The sequence below is a fragment of the Pogona vitticeps genome, chromosome 1 (assembly GCF_051106095.1).
Source record: "Pogona vitticeps strain Pit_001003342236 chromosome 1, PviZW2.1, whole genome shotgun sequence".
Classification (NCBI taxonomy): Eukaryota; Metazoa; Chordata; class Lepidosauria; order Squamata; family Agamidae; genus Pogona; species Pogona vitticeps.
Window position 1 is genome coordinate 191672190 of NC_135783.1, and position 19414 is coordinate 191691603.

At 44.9% G+C, this 19414-nt stretch overlaps 1 protein-coding gene across 1 annotated transcript in view; it reads left to right on the forward strand.

Moving 5' to 3' along the window:
• Positions 1–19414, forward strand: part of COL5A2 (collagen type V alpha 2 chain) — a 201602-nt gene that overhangs the window by 87048 nt on the left and 95140 nt on the right. Inside the window, exon 2 of the mRNA XM_020802855.3 lies at positions 14604–14831. Coding sequence (XP_020658514.2) covers positions 14604–14831 — 228 coding nt within the window. The remainder of the gene's footprint in view (positions 1–14603; positions 14832–19414) is intronic.

Sequence of the window (19414 nt, forward strand, 5' to 3'; positions counted from 1 at the left end):
GTGAGGCTGTGTTTCAAGATCGTTGTTAGAGAAAGAAGGGTTAAACTTCCCACACATGTAAGCTGTGTTTTAATGAAAATGCCTCCCATGGAGATGCCTGTTTTATGAAAATGAACAAGTAGATCTAATATTAGTCAGGATCCAGTTTAAACATGCTGGTGTAAGTCCATCAGTGTACTGTATTTGCCGGCGTACAAGACTACTGGGCGTATAAGACGACCCCCCAACATTTCCACTCAAAATATAGAGTGGATGGCTCTGCTGTGGTGCCAGCTGCCTGGGGCTCTGCCTGTCCCATCCTGGAAGTTCATGGCCGGTGATGAGGAGGGCGAGGAGCAGGGGCAGTGGCTGGCCAGGCGGCGGCAGCGGAGGAGGAGGAGGGGGGAGAGCGGGCAGTTGGCTCAGCGGTGCGGGGCAGCGGGCAGCCCGGTGGCGGGCTCTAGCTGCTCAGGCATGGTCGGCTCTGCTTCCCTCCCTCCGTCTGGACTGCCTGCCTGCCTGCCTGCCTGCCTTCCTCCCCGGCCGGCACGGCCCCGCGTCACTCACTCAATGGCAGCGGTGGCGGCTCTTTCCTGGCCCAACTGAAGTGTACCCGGTGTATAAGATGACCCCTCCCGCTTGGAGGCATGTTTTTTGGGCCAAAAAAGTCATGTTATATGCTGGCAAATACGGTATATATCAAGGGCAAGTTGCCAACAGTTAAGAAGTCAGCATAGGCATTTGTTGTCTTGCGCTCTGCTGTGTGACTCAGGTGTGACACCAGTTCCCTACTGTGTTTCCCCGAAAAAAAGACAGGGTCTTATATTAATTTTTGCTCCAAAAACGCATTAGGGCTTATTTTCAGGGGATGTTTTATTTTATAGTCATGCCACCTTCTGGTTGCTGCACAATGGTGGAGGGCAGGGTTTCACTTAACTGGGGCTTATTTTTGGGGTAGGGCTTATATTACGAGCATCGTGAAAAATCATACTAGGGCTTATTTTCAGGTTAGTTCTTATTTTCGGGGGGAAAGGGTATACATATCAATGTCTTAAATAGCAATTTGCCACTGAGGGCCTGGTTACAATAGTGATATAATTTAAAATATGTACTGGTGTTATTTAAATAGATTTTAACTCAGGTGTTATTGGGATTGCTGTGTGGATCTCCTGGGGCAACTTGTTAATCCATGTCATGGCATGCCAGGGAAATAATGAAACAACATTAAAAAAGGTGTTGGAGGGAGCTAGCATGTCACTGTCCTGTTGAGGAAAGATTCAGCGACCATTCCATTCTTGACAGCCTTTGCACCTGAAACGGAATGGGGAGCTTTTTTCTTCAGTGCTTCAGGAAGCAAAATATTGTGGGGGCAGCCCTGATAGTCAAACTGCTCCTAGTCACTTTTCCCCCTTTATTGGTAATTAAGACAATGCATAGCAAGCTACATGAACCAGACATTTCTCGGGTCATTTCTGTCAGTGTTTTCAGAACCAGTTATCTGAAACTGGTGAGTGAAAATAACAAAATGGAGTCCCCACCCTCCACCCCACATAACAGCACTGATGTTACCTGTCTGTCATGGGTTTGGAGGGAAAGTTCCATCCTATGGGGAGTGGAAGGCGGGACATCAGGAGGAGGGGCTGTACTGTATAAATATGTGATGCGTGTGAGGAGATGCAGAGAGACACTGGGAGGTGACGAAGCAGCAGCTGGGAAGAAGAAGCTGTTGTGGAAGTCTGTGTGTCAGACAGGGTACTACTGTGTGTCAGAGTACCAACCTGATAGGTTCAGGTGTCTGTTGGTTAGCCAGAACTGATAGGTTCAGGGTCTGGGCTTTAAGTTAAGGTTCTGGGTGAACCAAACTGTGTGTATGTATGAGTGTAACTAAGCCACGTTACTTTATCCTATTCACCTGATTGTTTTATTTACCCTGTTTGTATTTAAAATAAACCTTATTCTTTTATTGTTTAAAAATCCATCCCTGGTCTGTGTGACTTATTATAGGGAATGGTTGGTGGCAGCTTAGTGTAACTGTGTGACAGATCCCAGTAGGTCTGGGTTTGTCACATTGATTGGTGTCCAGCGTGTGGGATACGACTGGTCCAGTTGTCCAGCGGTCCAGCAAAGCCTTGGCAAGTGTGCCCAGAGCAAGGGGGGTCTAGTCAGGGACAGTCTGAGGCGCGTAGGTAATCTTCTAGGTGTACCTCACGGGGAGGTGCGCTAGTAGAAGAACGTGCCAACTGGGGAGACTTAGATTAAGGTGCTCTGAGGCAGCCTAGTTTTGGCGGGAAAAAGCTGAGGCAAATCTGCGTAGCAACAGTGAGCTAGCTTGCCAGCTGAGAGGCCCAGCAGAGGGGGGTAGGCTCTGACTCGATACTGTTGCAAATTTAGTGCTGAAGAACAGCAGCAATCTCTGGGGAGAGCTGGTTCTGAGGCAAAAAGGGAAAAAGTGGTCGTTTTATTTTGAGGCTTGACTTTTTAAAGCAGCCTGTTCTGAGGGGGGGGTTATGCCCTTGACTCGAAGCCAAGTAGCAGAAATGAGTGAAGTGAAAGACCCCCAGATTGACCAAGGTTCTGAGGAGGAATTTGGCTCAGTGCAAGGTGACAGCACAGGAGAGCAGGACCCAGAACTCAGAAAAATACTCCTAGCCCAACAGCATGAGCTGAGGGTGAGGGAAATGGAGGAAAGATTAGAGAGAGAAAGAAGGGAGGAAAGGGAAAGGCAATTTGAAATGGAGCAAAGGGAAAGAGAGAAACAAAGGCAATTTGAAATAGAGAGATTGGAAAGAGAAGAAAGATTGGAGAGAGAGAAAATGGCGTTTGAATTAAGAAAACTGGAACTGATGAACCAGAACAATAATAACAATAGGGATTCTGAGGGAGGCCAACTGTCTAAAGCTGACCTGAAGAAATTCCCTGTGTACCACAAGGGAGATTGTCCTGAGGTGTTCTTTTCCTTAGTGGAAAGAGCGTTTGTGGACTTCTCAGTGAGGGAAACTGAGAAGATGACCATCATGCGTTCTTTAATCAGTGGTAGCCTGGCTGAGGTTTATGCCGAGATGCCTGAGGAACGGATGAAAGATTTTGCAGAGTTTAAAAAACTGGTGTTCGCAAGACATGGGATAAATGCAGAGCAGCTGAGACAAAGGTTCAGGTCCCTCACCAAGAAGCCAGAACAGACTTTTACCCAAGTGGGGGCCCAATTGGTGAGGCTGCTTGAGAAATGGCTGTCGCAGGAGGGAACAGAGACCTATGAACAGCTTAAAGACTTGATAGCCCTGGAACAGTTCTATTCAGTCCTGCATGGGGAATTGAAATTCCAGGTGAGGGAAAGGAAACCGAAATCTGTGGCAGCAGCCGCAGAGATCGCGGATTTTATCTCCCAAATAAGAAAGCCCTTGGGTGAGGGGAAATCTGTAGGTAAACCCAAAGAAACCTACAGCAAGTACTCTCAGGGACCAGGGAAAAGCCAGCAAGGGGGAGGGGCCCATGGTGAAGGGAAGCCCTCAGGCATGAAACCAAGCCCTCAGAATTTGGAGGGAAAACCCAAACAAGAGGAGAGAGAATCAAAATACACCAGAAAATGCTATTTCTGTCAGGGAAAGGGTCATCTGATCTCAGAGTGTGAGAAATTAAAGCAGCTAAAAGGAATGGTGCCTCAGAATTCTAGTGGGACCAAGCCAAAAGCTGTGTTCTGTGTCCAGAAAGAGCAAGGCTCAGTGTCACAGAGGGAGCCGGTTGCCATGACTACTCAGTCTGGAACCGCTACCTCTGCTGATCAGGCTGAGGAAAATGGTCCTCTTGGGGAGGTAAAACGCTGCTTGCTGATAAAAACAGATTCTCAGTTGTTTGAGACAGCCGGGGTGGACGTAGGAATACTTGACCGTCAGTATAGGGGGCTGCGGGACACTTGTTCCCAGGTAACCCTGTGCCATCCCGATATCATTCCCCGGGAGTTTATAATCCCAAATGAGAGCATAAAGGTAGCAGGTATTGAGGGGCAGGTAATCTCTCTGCCAGTAGCTGAGGTACCTGTCAATTTTCAAGGCTGGAGGGGCGTTTGGCGGCTAGCGATTTCATCTACTCTGCCAGCAGCCGTGCTCGTGGGAAATGACCTGGCTGAACATGTGAAACGGGTGCTAGTGATTACACGCTCACAAGCCACCACGGGGACAGTTCAGGGGGGTAATGATGAGCCAGAGACGGTAGCAGAGGGGAGTTCAGAAGCTGTGGTGGAAACCTTAACCACAGACAGCAGATTTGGACAGGAGCAAAAGGCAGACGCCACTCTCCAAAAGTGTTTTGAACAGGTGACTGACGCCCAGCTAACACCTGAAACCCCAGTGAGATTTCTGGAGAAAAAGGGGATTTTATATAGAGAAACCCTGAGGAATATCTCAAAAGGGGGAGATGGGATCAGAAGTCAGCTGGTGGTACCTGAAAAGTATCGCCCCATGATCTTACAAAGGGGGCACTCTGACATGTTTGCTGCACACTTAGGGGTGAACAAAACACAGCAGAGAATCACACAGAATTTCTACTGGCCTGACATAGGGAAGCAGATCAGGGAGTTCTGTAAACAATGTGATGTGTGTCAAAGGCAGGGGAATAACCGCGACAGGACCAAAGCAAAGTTGTGCCCTTTGCCTGTGATTGACACTCCGTTCAAATGCATAGGGGTGGATATTGTGGGACCTTTGCCCAAGGCCACAAAGAGGGGGAACAGGTTCATCCTAACAATTGTGGACCATGCCACAAGGTATCCTGAAGCCATACCCTTGTCTAACATTGAAACTAACACAGTGGCCGATGCTTTGGTGGGGTATATGTCCAGGATGGGATTTGCCTCAGAGATAATCACAGATTTGGGCGCATCGTTCACATCAAAGCTCATGAAACGCTTATGGCAAATCTGTGGAATTAAGCACAAGGAAACCACTGCCTATCATCCGGAAAGTAATGGGTTAACTGAGAAGTTCAATGGGACTCTAATGCGCATGATTAGGGCTTACTTGGCAGAGAATCCAAACAATTGGGACCAGAAGCTGCAATCCCTTTTGTTTGCTTATCGATCAGTGCCACAAGCCAGTACCGGGTTCAGTCCATTTGAACTTTTATTTGGAAGAAGGGTGAAAGGGCCCCTTGATTTGATCAAGCAAAATTGGGAGCAGATCACCCAGGATGACCCACAAGACGTTGTGACATACATAGACACCTTGATGAATGACCTAAGGAGAAATCTAGAGCTGGCAGCAGAAAACCTGCAAGCTCAGAAGGTCAGACAGAAAACATGGTATGACCACAAAGCTAGAGAGAGACACTTTGACCCAGGGGAGGAAGTGCTTTGGCTTAGGCCCTGCAGAGAGAATAAGCTGCAGCTCAAATGGGCAGGACCATATAGGGTCATTTCCAAAATGTCAGACCTGAACTACCTAATAGAGCAGGAGGAGAACCAAGCAAGGAGGGTGGTTCAAGTGAATGCCCTAAAACCCTACTACAGAGGGGAACAGAGGGTTTTATTTGCTATAAAAGCAGCTGAGAGTGAGGAAGCTGAATTACCCTTCTGGGAGGGTAGAGGGGAAGTAAAATACAACCCAGAGGAGGTAAAGATCAGTCCTGCACTCACCCAAGACCAGCAGCAAGAACTAAAAATGCTGCTTAGTAAATATCAACAGGTGTTTTCCAACAAGCCGGGGATAGTGAAGGGAGTGATGCATCGGATCCACACAGGGGATGCACCCCCGCAGGCAGTATCCCCATACCGAGTAACGGGACCCTATAGGGACAAGGTGCGGAAGGAGCTGGACGAAATGCTGAGGGAGAACATAATCGTCCCCTCTTCTAGTCCTTGGTCCTCTCCGATAGTCCTTGTGGACAAGCCTGATGGGAGCATTAGGTTTTGTGTTGATTACAGGAAATTAAACCGTGTAACCACTCCTGATGCCTACCCAATGCCCAGGCTAGACAACCTGATTGAAACCATAGGGGGTTGTCGGTTCATCTCATCATTGGACCTGGTAAAGGGATATTGGCAATTAAGAATTGATCCCAGGGATCAAGAAAAAACTGCCTTTTGCAGCCCTTTTGGTCTCTATGAGTTTCGAGTCCTGAGCTTTGGTCTCAGAAATGCACCAGCCACATTCCAAAGGCTGATGGACCAGACCTTGGCAGGGCTCAGTGACTTTACAGTGGCCTACATTGACGACATAGGGATCTTCAGTAATACCTGGGAAGATCACCTGATACACCTGGAGTTAGTGCTGCAGAGGTTAAGTGCAGCAGGGCTAACAGTAAAGGCCAGCAAGTGTCAGCTGGGTAGCCCAGAAATAAAATACTTGGGTCACATGGTAGGGGGAGGAATGATAAAACCCCTGGAGGCCAAAATAGAAGCTGTTCGTGATTGGCCTAGACCCAACACCAAGAAAAAAGTCAAATCATTTCTTGGGTTGGTGGGCTACTACAGAAAGTTCATCCCGAGGTTTAGCGAGATTGCGGCTCCGCTGACCGATCTGACGAGGAAGAAGGCTGATGACCGCATCCCGTGGACCAGCGACTGTGAGGCGGCGTTCCAGAGGTTGAAGGAGGCGCTAATCAACTATCCAGTCCTGCGGGCTCCAGACTTCGACCGGGAGTTCATCATCTACACCGATGCGTCTAACAGCGGGGTAGGAGCAGTTCTGTGCCAGGAGGATGAGAATGAGGACCAGCATCCAGTGTCCTACCTGAGTAGGAAACTTCAAAAAGGTGAGAGACATTTGGCAACCGTGGAGAAGGAGTGTTTGGCCATAGTCTACGCGATCCAGAAGGCCAAGCCTTACATCTGGGGAAGACATTTCATTCTGTGTACTGACCATTCACCATTGCAATGGTTAAAGACGATGAAAACCCACAATAGCAAACTTATGAGGTGGGCTTTGAACTTACAGGACTATGACTTTGAAGTGAAGGTGGTCAGAGGGTCAGTGAACTGTGTTGCTGACGCCTTATCAAGAAGACCTGAAGACTGAAGACGGCGAAAGAACATGGACTATATGTATATAATGAAGACAAAAAGTTAAAATGTACCTGGTTTTAAATTGGTTTGTATTAATAAAGGTAAAATTGATGTAATGCATATGGTAAATGTTTGAAATGCCTATTTGCTATGTTTAACTTGGAGTGTAAGTATATGTAAGTATTATAGGGTATGTATAACTGTTGTTGTATGTTTTATACAGGTTGTTTTTTTGGTGAAAAGCACCTTAGCTTTCCCCCTACAAAACAACTTATAAAGAGGGGAGGTGTTACATAACAGCACTGATGTTACCTGTCTGTCATGGGTTTGGAGGGAAAGTTCCATCCTATGGGGAGTGGAAGGCGGGACATCAGGAGGAGGGGCTGTACTGTATAAATATGTGATGCGTGTGAGGAGATGCAGAGAGACACTGGGAGGTGACGAAGCAGCAGCTGGGAAGAAGAAGCTGTTGTGGAAGTCTGTGTGTCAGACAGGGTACTACTGTGTGTCAGAGTACCAACCTGATAGGTTCAGGTGTCTGTTGGTTAGCCAGAACTGATAGGTTCAGGGTCTGGGCTTTAAGTTAAGGTTCTGGGTGAACCAAACTGTGTGTATGTATGAGTGTAACTAAGCCACGTTACTTTATCCTATTCACCTGATTGTTTTATTTACCCTGTTTGTATTTAAAATAAACCTTATTCTTTTATTGTTTAAAAATCCATCCCTGGTCTGTGTGACTTATTATAGGGAATGGTTGGTGGCAGCTTAGTAACTGTGTGATAGATCCCAGTAGGTCTGGGTTTGTCACACATATCAATGTCTTAAATAGCAATTTGCCACTGAGGGCCTGGTTACAATAGTGATATAATTTAAAATATGTACTGGTGTTATTTAAATAGATTTTAACTCAGGTGTTATTGGGATTGCTGTGTGGATCTCCTGGGGCAACTTGTTAATCCATGTCATGGCATGCCAGGGAAATAATGAAACAACATTAAAAAAGGTGTTGGAGGGAGCTAGCATGTCACTGTCCTGTTGAGGAAAGATTCAGCGACCATTCCATTCTTGACAGCCTTTGCACCTGAAACGGAATGGGGAGCTTTTTTCTTCAGTGCTTCAGGAAGCAAAATATTGTGGGGGCAGCCCTGATAGTCAAACTGCTCCTAGTCACTTTTCCCCCTTTATTGGTAATTAAGACAATGCATAGCAAGCTACATGAACCAGACATTTCTCGGGTCATTTCTGTCAGTGTTTTCAGAACCAGTTATCTGAAACTGGTGAGTGAAAATAACAAAATGGAGTCCCCACCCTCAAAGTCAAGGTGCACAGAAGACAAAGCAAGCCAAGTGGTTCTTGTACCTGAAACAAAGACTGCTACAGTCATTCCTCCTCTGGCAATGAAAATACCACCATAATATCTCAAATACAATAACACTAAGTCAAGGGTAGTTTGCTGCCCTTTTGTGACACACTCCAGTTGTGTAAGGCAGTTGCCTCACACTGCTGAAAGCCGTCCTGGTATCTTCTCTCCACATTCTTTCCTGCAGCCTTAAAACAATGCTCTAGAGATGGGCTGTGCAAAGGAAAAATCATTTGTCTGGGACGTCCAAGCTGCTCCAGGAGAACCTCTTTTCTCTTTATATGGCACATCAGTTAAACATGCAGAAAAAAAAGGAGAAATGGTTGTTTTCCTGACTGTGTCCAAGAGATCAGTGATTGAGGAGTTAGAGAAATCACCAGGTTGCTTGTAAGGGACTTTTAGAACAAAGATAAGAGTCTGGAAACTGAAGATAGGAAGCTAGAGAGTGGAAAGAAAGGGGAAAAAAACATACTCAAATGTTCTCTCGAGGGCTCTGGTTTCAAAGAAACCTCTTGTAAAATGTCAGGATGAGTCAGAGGGAGTGGGAATGTGAACCCAGTGTTTGGTTGCAGTGGCATACTTTCCCATTGAAGTGTCTGGGGTGCTGTAACTAGGGTTGCCAGATACACGGGTACTAAAAGGAGGACATTGAAAGACAAAAAGGAGGACAAAGGAGGACATATTGAATATTTCATTTGAATCATTCCAGATTAAACCCACAATCAATACAATTTTATTACAATAGCTGCCAATAAATGTCTCTTAGTGAAACGACCAAGAAACAGTCATGTTAAAAATTAAAAATAAATTCAATTGAGGTTTTTTTTCAAAATACTGGGGGTGGGCGGGCAGGTGGTGGAGGGGAAAGCCAGGGGGAAGGGGGTCCTTCCACCTCTCCCCCTCCCATCCAAAATGATAGAATAAAATATACAAAAGCCTGACATTTTATCTTTCCCTGCCTGACGGAGGACATTAGGCTAAAAAGCAGGACATGTCCTCCTTTTGCCTAACATCTGGCAACCCTAGCTGTAACAGATATACTTAAGGATGTACAGAAAAAGTCCTGGATTTCTTAGTAAGTTCAGGGCTCTTTTCTAGTGCAAGGAAAAACACCCCAAAACCTAAGGAGTACAAGAAACCCCAGATTTCACATTCATATAACCAGGATTTTTCTCCTTCTGTTTCTCTGTGTGCTGCCTTCCATGTTTTCTCTTCTAAGACTCCGGAGCAGATTTGGGAGGCACTGGGGGGGGGGGTTCCCACACTGCTCCCAGTACAGTGGGCAGAGAGGTGAAGTGGAGATCTGTTCCACCCACTGTGTCCGGGGCACAAGGACCATTTCCCCCCCCCCCCTTAAAATAACGTTATTACAAGAACATAATGGGGACCTGGATAATGTTAGTATGAAGAAAAGAAAGGGCCATGTGCTGTTTTCCTCCTCCATTCCTCATTTGAACAGTGGTGGCGGCGCATTGTGATTCAGTCCTCTTGGTAGAAAGCCATTGGATAGGTTCTCCTGAGCAAATGAACGTGAATTTTTAAATGTCAGCTTTGTTTTCCAGGGTGAGCCTAAGATGCTGCTTGAAAGGCGCATGCACGCTACTTTTTCCCCCCTCAGCATCTCAGCAGTGTTGATATTACATTTACTTAGAGAAGTTCCTTTGGCAGGAAACCACAGTTCGAGACCAACCCAAATAAGTCCAAACGAGCCAGTGCTTTGGCCTGGCTTTTGTTTACTATACAGATGTTTCCTCCAGTTATTGGTTGGCCTTTCCCGCCACCTAGTGGATATATGCTTGCTTTCTTCTTTATACTTTTATTAGGTAACCACAGAAATTTCCCACAAATCTGAGCTCAGCCCTGGGAAACCGCTAACAATACATCTGCAGCTTCCAAAGAAGCGGGGGCTATTTTGCCAGTTGTAACAATCTCATAAAACTAGGGAAACAGTGAGGTCATTGTCATAGCTATTTTGTACTCCTGAATTTTATTTCATATATGTATTTGATTGCTGTTATTTCTTTCCCTTTGACTTGCTTTTTCATACACGGCCACATGTCACCTTAAAGAGTCTCACTTCTATACCTGTTTCTCGAAACTGTTTTGCTCCTTCCATTTTTTAATTCTATTACTTTCGGGGGGGAAAAGAAGTCTGTCCACCATGTGGATCAAAGTGGTGTGCCCTAGTGCTCACGTGTTGTTTCTGAGTAGTTAAATCTGTTGGTTGGCTTCAAATGTTTACAGAATAAGGGATGGTGTTACTGCAAGACCTTGGAACATATATGTAAACTTAAAATATGTAAGTAAGGCTATTAGAGTTCTTGCAAAGGGAGGCCTAATTCGTGCTTCAGAACATCAGGATGCCTTAGTTTTCTTTTCAATATGGTTCTTTCAGTACTGTGGCTTGTTTTCCAAGGATATTCAAGGACGTTGTCTCAGGCTGCTTGGCTTGTGTGTGATAGCTTAGATTGGGCATTCTTTCCTAACATGAAATGGGAGTTCTTGAGATATGCACTTGGCAATAAATTCTGCTGCTGCATACTTACAATAAGCTGTGAACTATGAATAACCTCAAGATAAAAACAGCATGTGTATGTGAATCTAAGCCTTCCACATCAAGGCCTGTTTTCACAAAATTCAGTTCTCAAGCCCAATGTGTTCTTAAAGCCCAATATATTAAAAGTATGATAGAATCAGCATAGCTGCTTTTCATTTTCAAAGTTCCTTCTACCAATAACAGAAGATTCGATTAGTGCAGTGCAACTTTTATGAAATGTTTCTGATCATCCCTGGATTGCTTTTTTGCTTCTAAGAAAAATATACCAGATGACATGAATTGCAGCTATAGTTTAGAGCAGCAGTCCCCATGGAGTGGTGGTGGTGGGACCATGGGGGACCATGGAGTGGTGGTGGTGGGGGCTCGTGCGACGTGTCCCCTGCGCAAGCACAACACGCCCACCGGGCAGGCGGGGGGGCAGAGATCCGTGTCCGTGGCCCAGTTCCAAGAAGCTCAGGGACCAGCACCGGGGCATGGACCGGGGGTTGAGGACCCCTGGTTTAGAAAATAGCAGGCGTGGATGGAGATATTCTAGCCAGTACGATAGGGTTCTCTTCAGGTGAAAACCTAATGGAGAAAGGAGATGGTGCCTTTGTGATATTGGTGGCACTTCATGATTTGGTTTGATTTGCAAAATCCTAGCATGGCCAGGGCTGGGCAAACTAGTGTTTGGGAGACAAATGTGTAGCTCCTTAAGCCAGGACCTGCCTTGTATGCTTGTACTTGAATGCTTTGGAGTTTATTAGAAAATTATATAGATATCTCTCTTAACTGAGAAACCTTCGTTTCTTTTCTGAACAACTTTATCCTTGGGGAAATGACACATTAAAGAGCAGTAGACCAAGTGTCGTTACCATTCTCTCTCTGCTGAGGGGAGTGTGTGTGTGTGTGTGTGCGTGTGTGTGTGTGTGTGTGTGTTAGGGAGTGCATTTTGTCATGTGCAGGAGAAGGAAAAAGTGGGAAGCTATCCCAAGCAGTTTTTACACTGTTCATATCCAGTGAAGCAGAGGATATCCTAAAGCAGACCTGGGCAAAGTGCGGCCCAAGGGCCACATACAGCCTGTGAGCCGCTCCTGTCCGGCCCGCGGACAGTTTTGAATATCAAAACCATTTATAGCTTTTTGTCTAAAGTTGATCAGTTGCTTATCTTTAACATACCGCAAAAAAATCTTTAGTATTTGTGAAGATTAACAAGTTTAAAATAAAAACAATCATAACATCACTGTTTCATTTTAATTTTATGTCAAGTTGCTTCGGCCCCCAAACACAGTTCAGATTTTTCATGTGCCCCCCCATAGAAATTAATTGCCCACCCCTGTCCTAAAGGTTCCCCCTGTGATTGTGCGTGAGGAACGAAAATTGAGTTGTCACCTCATGCCTGGGCACCAGACCCGAAACAATCAGAATGAAAGTGTTTGTTATTGCAGATCAAGAACCAAGTATGGGTAGGTAACAGTTAACAACACATCTGTTCTGCTTCTCTTTGCCTTGACATTGGCCGGATGACTTTACTTGAATTAGGGGTAGAAAGTTTAAATCCTGCAATATACTCACAGCTAATGCCTTTGTTACTCTCTACCATCTGGTTTGCATTATGACATATAGGTCAACGGATGCATCTTGACATTCAACGTTCTGTGTGGGGTTGTGTGTGTATATTGAGCGTGTGTTGAGTGTCACTTTGTGTGTAATCACAAACACATAATGGTAAATATATGCACAATTAAGTACATAGGAAATAAAAAAAAACCTGTCAGTTTCTTCAGATCTCTTTCTATCTGTAGAAAGTGAATGGGAATAAGCCTGAATTACTGCTGCAGTTCACAAGTTAAAAGGCAGAGTTTGGTGGTGAAAGGTCAGGTGGGTTTCAGATTTTCACATAGTACTGGTGGCAGCAGTGGAGGTATAGAATAATTCATAGAATTGTGGAATAATAAGGTTGGAAGGGCCTTTAAGGCCATGGAGTCTAACCCCCTGCTCAGTTCAGGAATCCAAATCAAAGCAGAGAAGAACATAAGAGTCCTGCTGGATCAGGCCAAGGACCCATCTAGTCCAACTTCCTGTATCTCACAACGGCCCCACCAGATGCCTCTGGAAGCACAAGAGACAACTAGATACCTGTCTCCTGATACCCCTCCCTTGCATCTGGCATTTTGAGATAACTTCCTTTTAAGCCTGGAGATTATACATCCTCATCATGGCTTGTAACCTGCTATGGGCTTTTCTTCCAGAAATCTGTCCAATCCCCCTTTAAAAGCATCTAAGCCAGATGCCATCACCTCATCCTGTGGCAAGGTGTTCCACAGACTAACAACACGCTGGGAAAAGACATATGTTCTTTTATCTGTTCTTGTTCTCCCAAAACTCAATTTGAGTGGATGTCCCCTGGTTCTGGTATTGCGTGAGAGGGGGGAAAAAACTTCCCTCTATCGACTTTATTCATCCCCTGCATAATTTTCTATGTCTCAGTCATGTCCCCCCTCAGGCGCCTTTCCTCTAGACGAAAAAGCCCCAAATGCTATAGCCTTTCCTCATAAGAGAGGTCCTTTTATGGTGATCTGACAGATGGTTCTTCAGTTTTCTCTTGAATGCCTAGTTCTTCTAATACATAGTAGCATATCTGTGTTTCTATACATAGAAAGTGAATAACTGTGCTAAACCATGCCTTTGGGACTTAGGCATGACCATTGTATTCAGAACTGCTTTTTTCTAAAGCACTTTCTGGATGGTGAACATACTTATTTGTACTAATATCATTACAGTTTAATGAATGAAGGCCTCATCACACCTTCCCTCAAACTTACCATTGAACTTGCTAGTTGATGTTCTTAAGCTTTCCCTCCTTCATCTCCTTCCAAAGAGCCAAGAATGTGCATGAGGAGAGTGCCGAGTCCCATCTAACACAGCCAAAGGCAACCTCTCTAGGACAGAGGTGTTTTTGGTTTTGGTTTTGTTCCCATGGAATTTATTGTACTTGATGTGATTCTGCCAGTTGCAAAAATGGTTTGTTCCATCTGTGAGAGCAGATATGCATCCCCCCCGCCCCGCCCCGCTTCTGTGTCCGGTCTCTGTCTGTACAGCTTCGAAAGGGCTTGCTTGCACCACTCGCGTCTACCACATCGTCACCAAAGGGGATGCAAGGAGCCACTGGAGGACCGCCACGGTGGTTCTCTCTCGCTTCTTCTGCAGACAGTTGCATCACGGACCCATCAGGATGCTGTATGGCTGCCAACTGGCTTCAGATTGTAGTGGTGTTGCATGATTTCCTCTGGGAGTGTGTCAGAAGCACTGCCAAGAGGCACTTTAATTCATGAGTTGTTTTTTTTTTTAAATACAGAAACTTCAAACTGGTTGACAAATTTCATATTTATACCCAGAAAATACAATGAATCAAAGTCAATGAATGTAAAAACTCCCATCAATGCCAGAACAATAAAACAGTGACATATCAAATTAAAGTCATTAAAATCACTGACTGACTTTGGTGAACGGAAAAATGCCTGATCACACACTGAGTCTTCAGCTGGGGGCGGAGACATCCTGAACAGCCCACCTGTTCTCAATAGGGGAATGGCTCCGTATGGTGGGTGCCACAATAGAAAATGCCCCTCCACAACACTACATCACATTTTATTGCGTTACCAGTTTTGCTTTATGAGCAGGAATTCAAAGCCATTAACCATGCCTTCTTCATTTTTTCCTCTCTCTTGTAGAACTGGATGGTGAAGAAATTGCTTGCACATATAATGGACAGATGTATCTGAACAGGGATATATGGAAGCCTACCGCGTGTCAGATTTGCGTCTGTGACAACGGAGCCACTCTTTGCGATGAGATCCAGTGTCTTGAAGCGCTGGAGTGCGAAAACCCACAGGTCCCCCCTGGAGAGTGTTGCCCTGTGTGTCCGCACACAGCCCGGAATGGTTTCGAAGGTGCTATTGGTAAGATTGCTTTAAAATAGTCAATCGATTGGGATTTTTGAAATTAAAAGAAAAAAAAATCCATGATAATCTCTGTGGGTTTATAGTCCTCCTGAAGTAAACATAGTGGGAGTGTATGTGCAATGCCTGCAGCATAATTGATGTCTGGATCCCTAAGTTGGGTAGCCTTGCCTTTCCAGAAATGTGAGGAGAAGGAACTGAGCCTATAGAGATGGACATACGTATCCATCAGTTTCTAGTCCATGTCTCTTTTACATGTATTCATAGAATCTTAGAGCTATAGAGCTGGAAGAGACTTCACGGGTCATAGAATCCAACCTCCTATGGATGCAGGAAATCCCCAGCTAAAGTGACTTGAGAGATGGCCACCCAGCTTCCATTGAAGAACCTCCTATGAGGGAGAGTCCGTTGCCTTTCAAGGGAGTCCTTTCCATGGCTTGACAGTTCTTACTGTTTGAAATTCTTCCTTATGTTAACATTTTATTTTCATAATTGGAATCCGTTTTCTGGAGCCATGGAAAAGTATTCTGCCAACTCCCAAGCCAACTACACCAGAGCACAGAGTGCTGTCCTCTGAAGATGCCGGCCACAGAGAGTGGCGAAACGTTAGGAAGAACAACCTTCAGAGCATGGCCAAAGAGCCCGAAAAACCCACAACAACCATTATTCTACTCATCTTCAGCATGACAGCCCTTCAGATATCCAAAGATACTCATTACTTCATTCTACATTGGCTCTGGTTGAATTTATGAATATATGAATTTGCACAAAAATTTATACAGTGGTGCCTCGCTTAACAAGTGCACCACATAACGACGAAATCGCATAGCGATCCGTTTTTTCGGATCGCTAATGCGATCGCTTAACGTCTTTTGAATGGGGCTCAATTCGCTTTGCGAAGATCGGTAAGCGTTTCGCTTACCGATCTTCGCAAAACGAAGCCGACAACCAGCTGTTCGGCGGCCAAAATGTCCGCCGGAAGCCCGGAAATGGCCTAAAATGGCCGCGCGCAGCGTTTTCGCGCCCTCGTTAAGCGAGGCGAGGGCGCGAAAATGGCTGCCGGCCATCCTGAAGCTTCGTTGAACGGTGAGTATTTGGCTCATTTGGAACGCATTAAACCATGTTTAATGCGTTCCAATTGAAATCCCTGCCCCGTTCAACGATGCTTCAGCATAGCGAAGGTTAATCCGGAACGGATTAACCTCGCTATGCGAGGCACCACTGTATTGGAATATGGATCATTAAGTATGTCTTCTTCCAGCACATCCGTTTCTAACTCCTAATTTTCTTTTGATTTTGATTAGTGACAAATGGGTCAGGTTGCTGCCAGCCTGAGACAATTTTGCATGTGTTCGGTCATCATTTTGCTGCATGGAAGATGCAAGGAGTCCAGACTGTATGTCTTCAGTATTAACAGAGGCAGTTTTATTGAGAATTGCAGCCTAATGTGAAAGAGTAGGGAGGAAGAAGAACAGCACATATAATATCCAGTTTGCTAATGCTATGAATTTGGAATGACTATGCAAAAGCATAGAGAGAACTTACCTAGTGGATCCAATAGCATAATGCCTCCATGTAATTTCAAAATGTAGACAAGTACATCACCTTTCGTACCTCAAACCCTAGTCCCTCAAAACTCTAGCTACTAGAGATGGGCAAGAACCAGTTCATCTCAGCTTATAAAGGTGGCAGCACAGGTGCTGCTGCTCCCCTCCCCTGACCCCTCTGGCTCGATCAGCCACTCAGCAGGCCCAGCTTGCTTGTTTTTTTCCCCACCCCCTCGCCAGATCTGCCAGTTCCGGCAACAGCTCAGGCTTCTCTGCTCCACCCTCTTGGCTGATCTCCCACTGAGACAAAAGGGCGGGACAGAGAAGTCTATGCCTGTGACTGGAAGATTAGTTGGGGAGGTGGAAAAAATAAGCAAGCTGGGCCTGCCGAGTGGCTTGATCTTCTGAGGAAGTGGGGAAAGGGACCAGGAGCACCTGTGCGGCTGGCTTTACGAACTGGGACGAACCAGTTCGTGCCCATCTCTACGAGCTACTGATTCTGACATGTAATATGTCAGAATCAGTGGCCGTAATTCTGTTGCTTAGTGTAGTAAATTGCACTAGAATAGGCCCATTGAATCCATGGAGATTTGGTGAGTCAATTCCTTCATAAACTCCATGGATTCAAATGGGTCTGTGCTAACTTAGTATAGTAAGTTACAGTTAGAGTAGATCCAATTGAAACAATGGTGTGTAGAGATGAGTTGACTGACTAAATCCCCATTGATTCAGTGGGCTTACTTTAGTGCGATTTACTATGTATTATTGGACAGAGACAGAGAAAGAATAAACTACACTGCAGTGAAGCATAGCAGCAAACAATCAGCCAGCTAATAATGCACCCCAGCTAGGCAGAAATCCATCTGACATGAAAAAAAATTCTTTCCCAGCCTCTTGCAATGAACAGCATATGCCTGAACACCCTTGAAGCACATGGAGTGGCTGGCTAGGTCACGTTGCCCCCTTGGAGAAAGAAGAGGGCAAGCAGCTATCCCTTAATAAGACCGGTGGGAAGTGGGGGGATCCCATGATACCTCAGGTTTTTGGATCTGAGAGTGTGCAACATAACCACGTCCTCTGCGTCCACCTCTCCTTCCCAAGGTAGATTGGAGGCAGCCAACACATCAATGTTACTCCCCCTTGCTTCCCTTCAACTTCTGCTGCCTATGCCATTCCACTGTTAAGATGTCTGTTTCTTTCCTACTGCTTAAGATTGCTCCTTAAAGTGTGCAGTTTTAAGGAGAGGACATTCTGCTTAAGAGAGGATGTTCAGAGACCATGCAGTGGTATTTATTGGTATTTTCATGTTCCGTGCCTTAGGAGGGTATCCCCATTACTCCATCAGATCAGCAGAAAACAATGCCAGGGCTATGATTAATAATAATAATAAAAGTGAAAGTAACATTGGAAGGATTTTTGTGGAATGGGAGTTACTCCTGAGTAAGCATTATGAAAGAAAACTGCCATGGTGAAGTGAGGAGCTGGGTGATAGAATTTCTACCAAGTCATGGAAAAGTTATGGAGTTATTTAATTGCTGTACATATTTTAAAGGGATTTCCCTCACTTTCAAATGCAAAAAACAACTATAAACAATAGAGACTATCCAACAGTACTTTCTTCCAAAGTTAAAACCATGCAGTTTTGGAGTCTTTTAAACAAAACTGATTTGTCCAACTTTTAAATGGAAGTTTTGGCACTACAGTTCACTTCCTTGTACGCTCAGAGAAACATAAACTGAAATTAACACTAGCTTCAGGAGAAGGAATCTGTAGCGGGAGAAAGTCTCTAGCATTCCTTAATCCTGGAAGCAAAAATCCTGTGTGCATCTATTTGGAAAGAAATCCCATTGAGTTTGCTGAGACTTGCTCCTGAGTACATTCTGGATCGGATTCCAGCCTTACCCATGTTCATGGGCTCAGTGAGCACATTTTACTCCAGCGTAGTGTGAACTTTTGAAAATGTGCTTTTAAAAATCGCAAATTTATCTGGCATGTAGGTGAGTGTTGGTGCCTTCTTAGGAGGGTGACTAAAGGGTGTAGAATTAGTTGATTCTAATTAAGCAATAAGTCCAGACAAGACATGCTTTACGAAGCAGCTGGTACATGTCTGGAGTGCCTTTAAGAGGTTTTTTTAGGCCAAAGGATAGTGCATTTCACTCACTCACTCACCCAAGAGGCAAGAAAATGGTGTTGAGGCTGTGGTGTGCCTGAATGTTCTTAAAAACATGGGGCTGTGTTCGGCCAAATGAGGATTTTTATAATTTAATTATTGGTTGGGGGGGAGGCGGGGTCTTGGGCCTTCACATCTGGAGTGCTAAAAATTAGCATGTGTATGTTAGAATGGCTCCATAAGAAATACTTAACTATTGTCAGCAGTCGCCGTTGTGAGGTCAGATAGTATCATGATGGGGAAAGTATTTGGGATGTTTTAATTGAACGATCATGCTTGCTACCATATTTTTGCTTGCATCTAATGACCCATGACATACAGAAAAGTAGAAGATTAATGCTGAAAGAGGGTTTTAAGACCAGGAAATAGCGGATTAATGATGCAGTCCTATGCCTGCCTGCTGAGATTTAAGCCCTATTAAGAAAAAATGAAATAAAAAATTCATATGCAGGTAGTACCTTTACTGGGAGCAACTGTGGTTCCACAGGTATATGCAGGCTTTTGAATTCTTCAGAATTCTTCACCAGTTGAAGTGATACAAAAAAGAGAGGATTTATTTTTATTGCCTATCCTGATGAAGAGTTCTTGATATCTTGAAAGCATGCACACTCTGTAGAGTTATAGTTGGTTCTCATAAATGTATTGCTTGCCTGTAGGCTTTGTATTTTGTTTTGTTCTCTGGGACTCACACACACACACACATAAGTCTTCCTTTTTCCCTTAAGTGAAACTGCTCCTGGGTATTGAGGTGCAAAGTGGCAGCCGAGGTTCAGAGTCACATTTACTCGGAGGCAGGCCTAACTGAACAAAATGGGAATAAAAGTGCACAGACTTGAGGTGTTATGGAGTTCAATTGTAAAATTAAG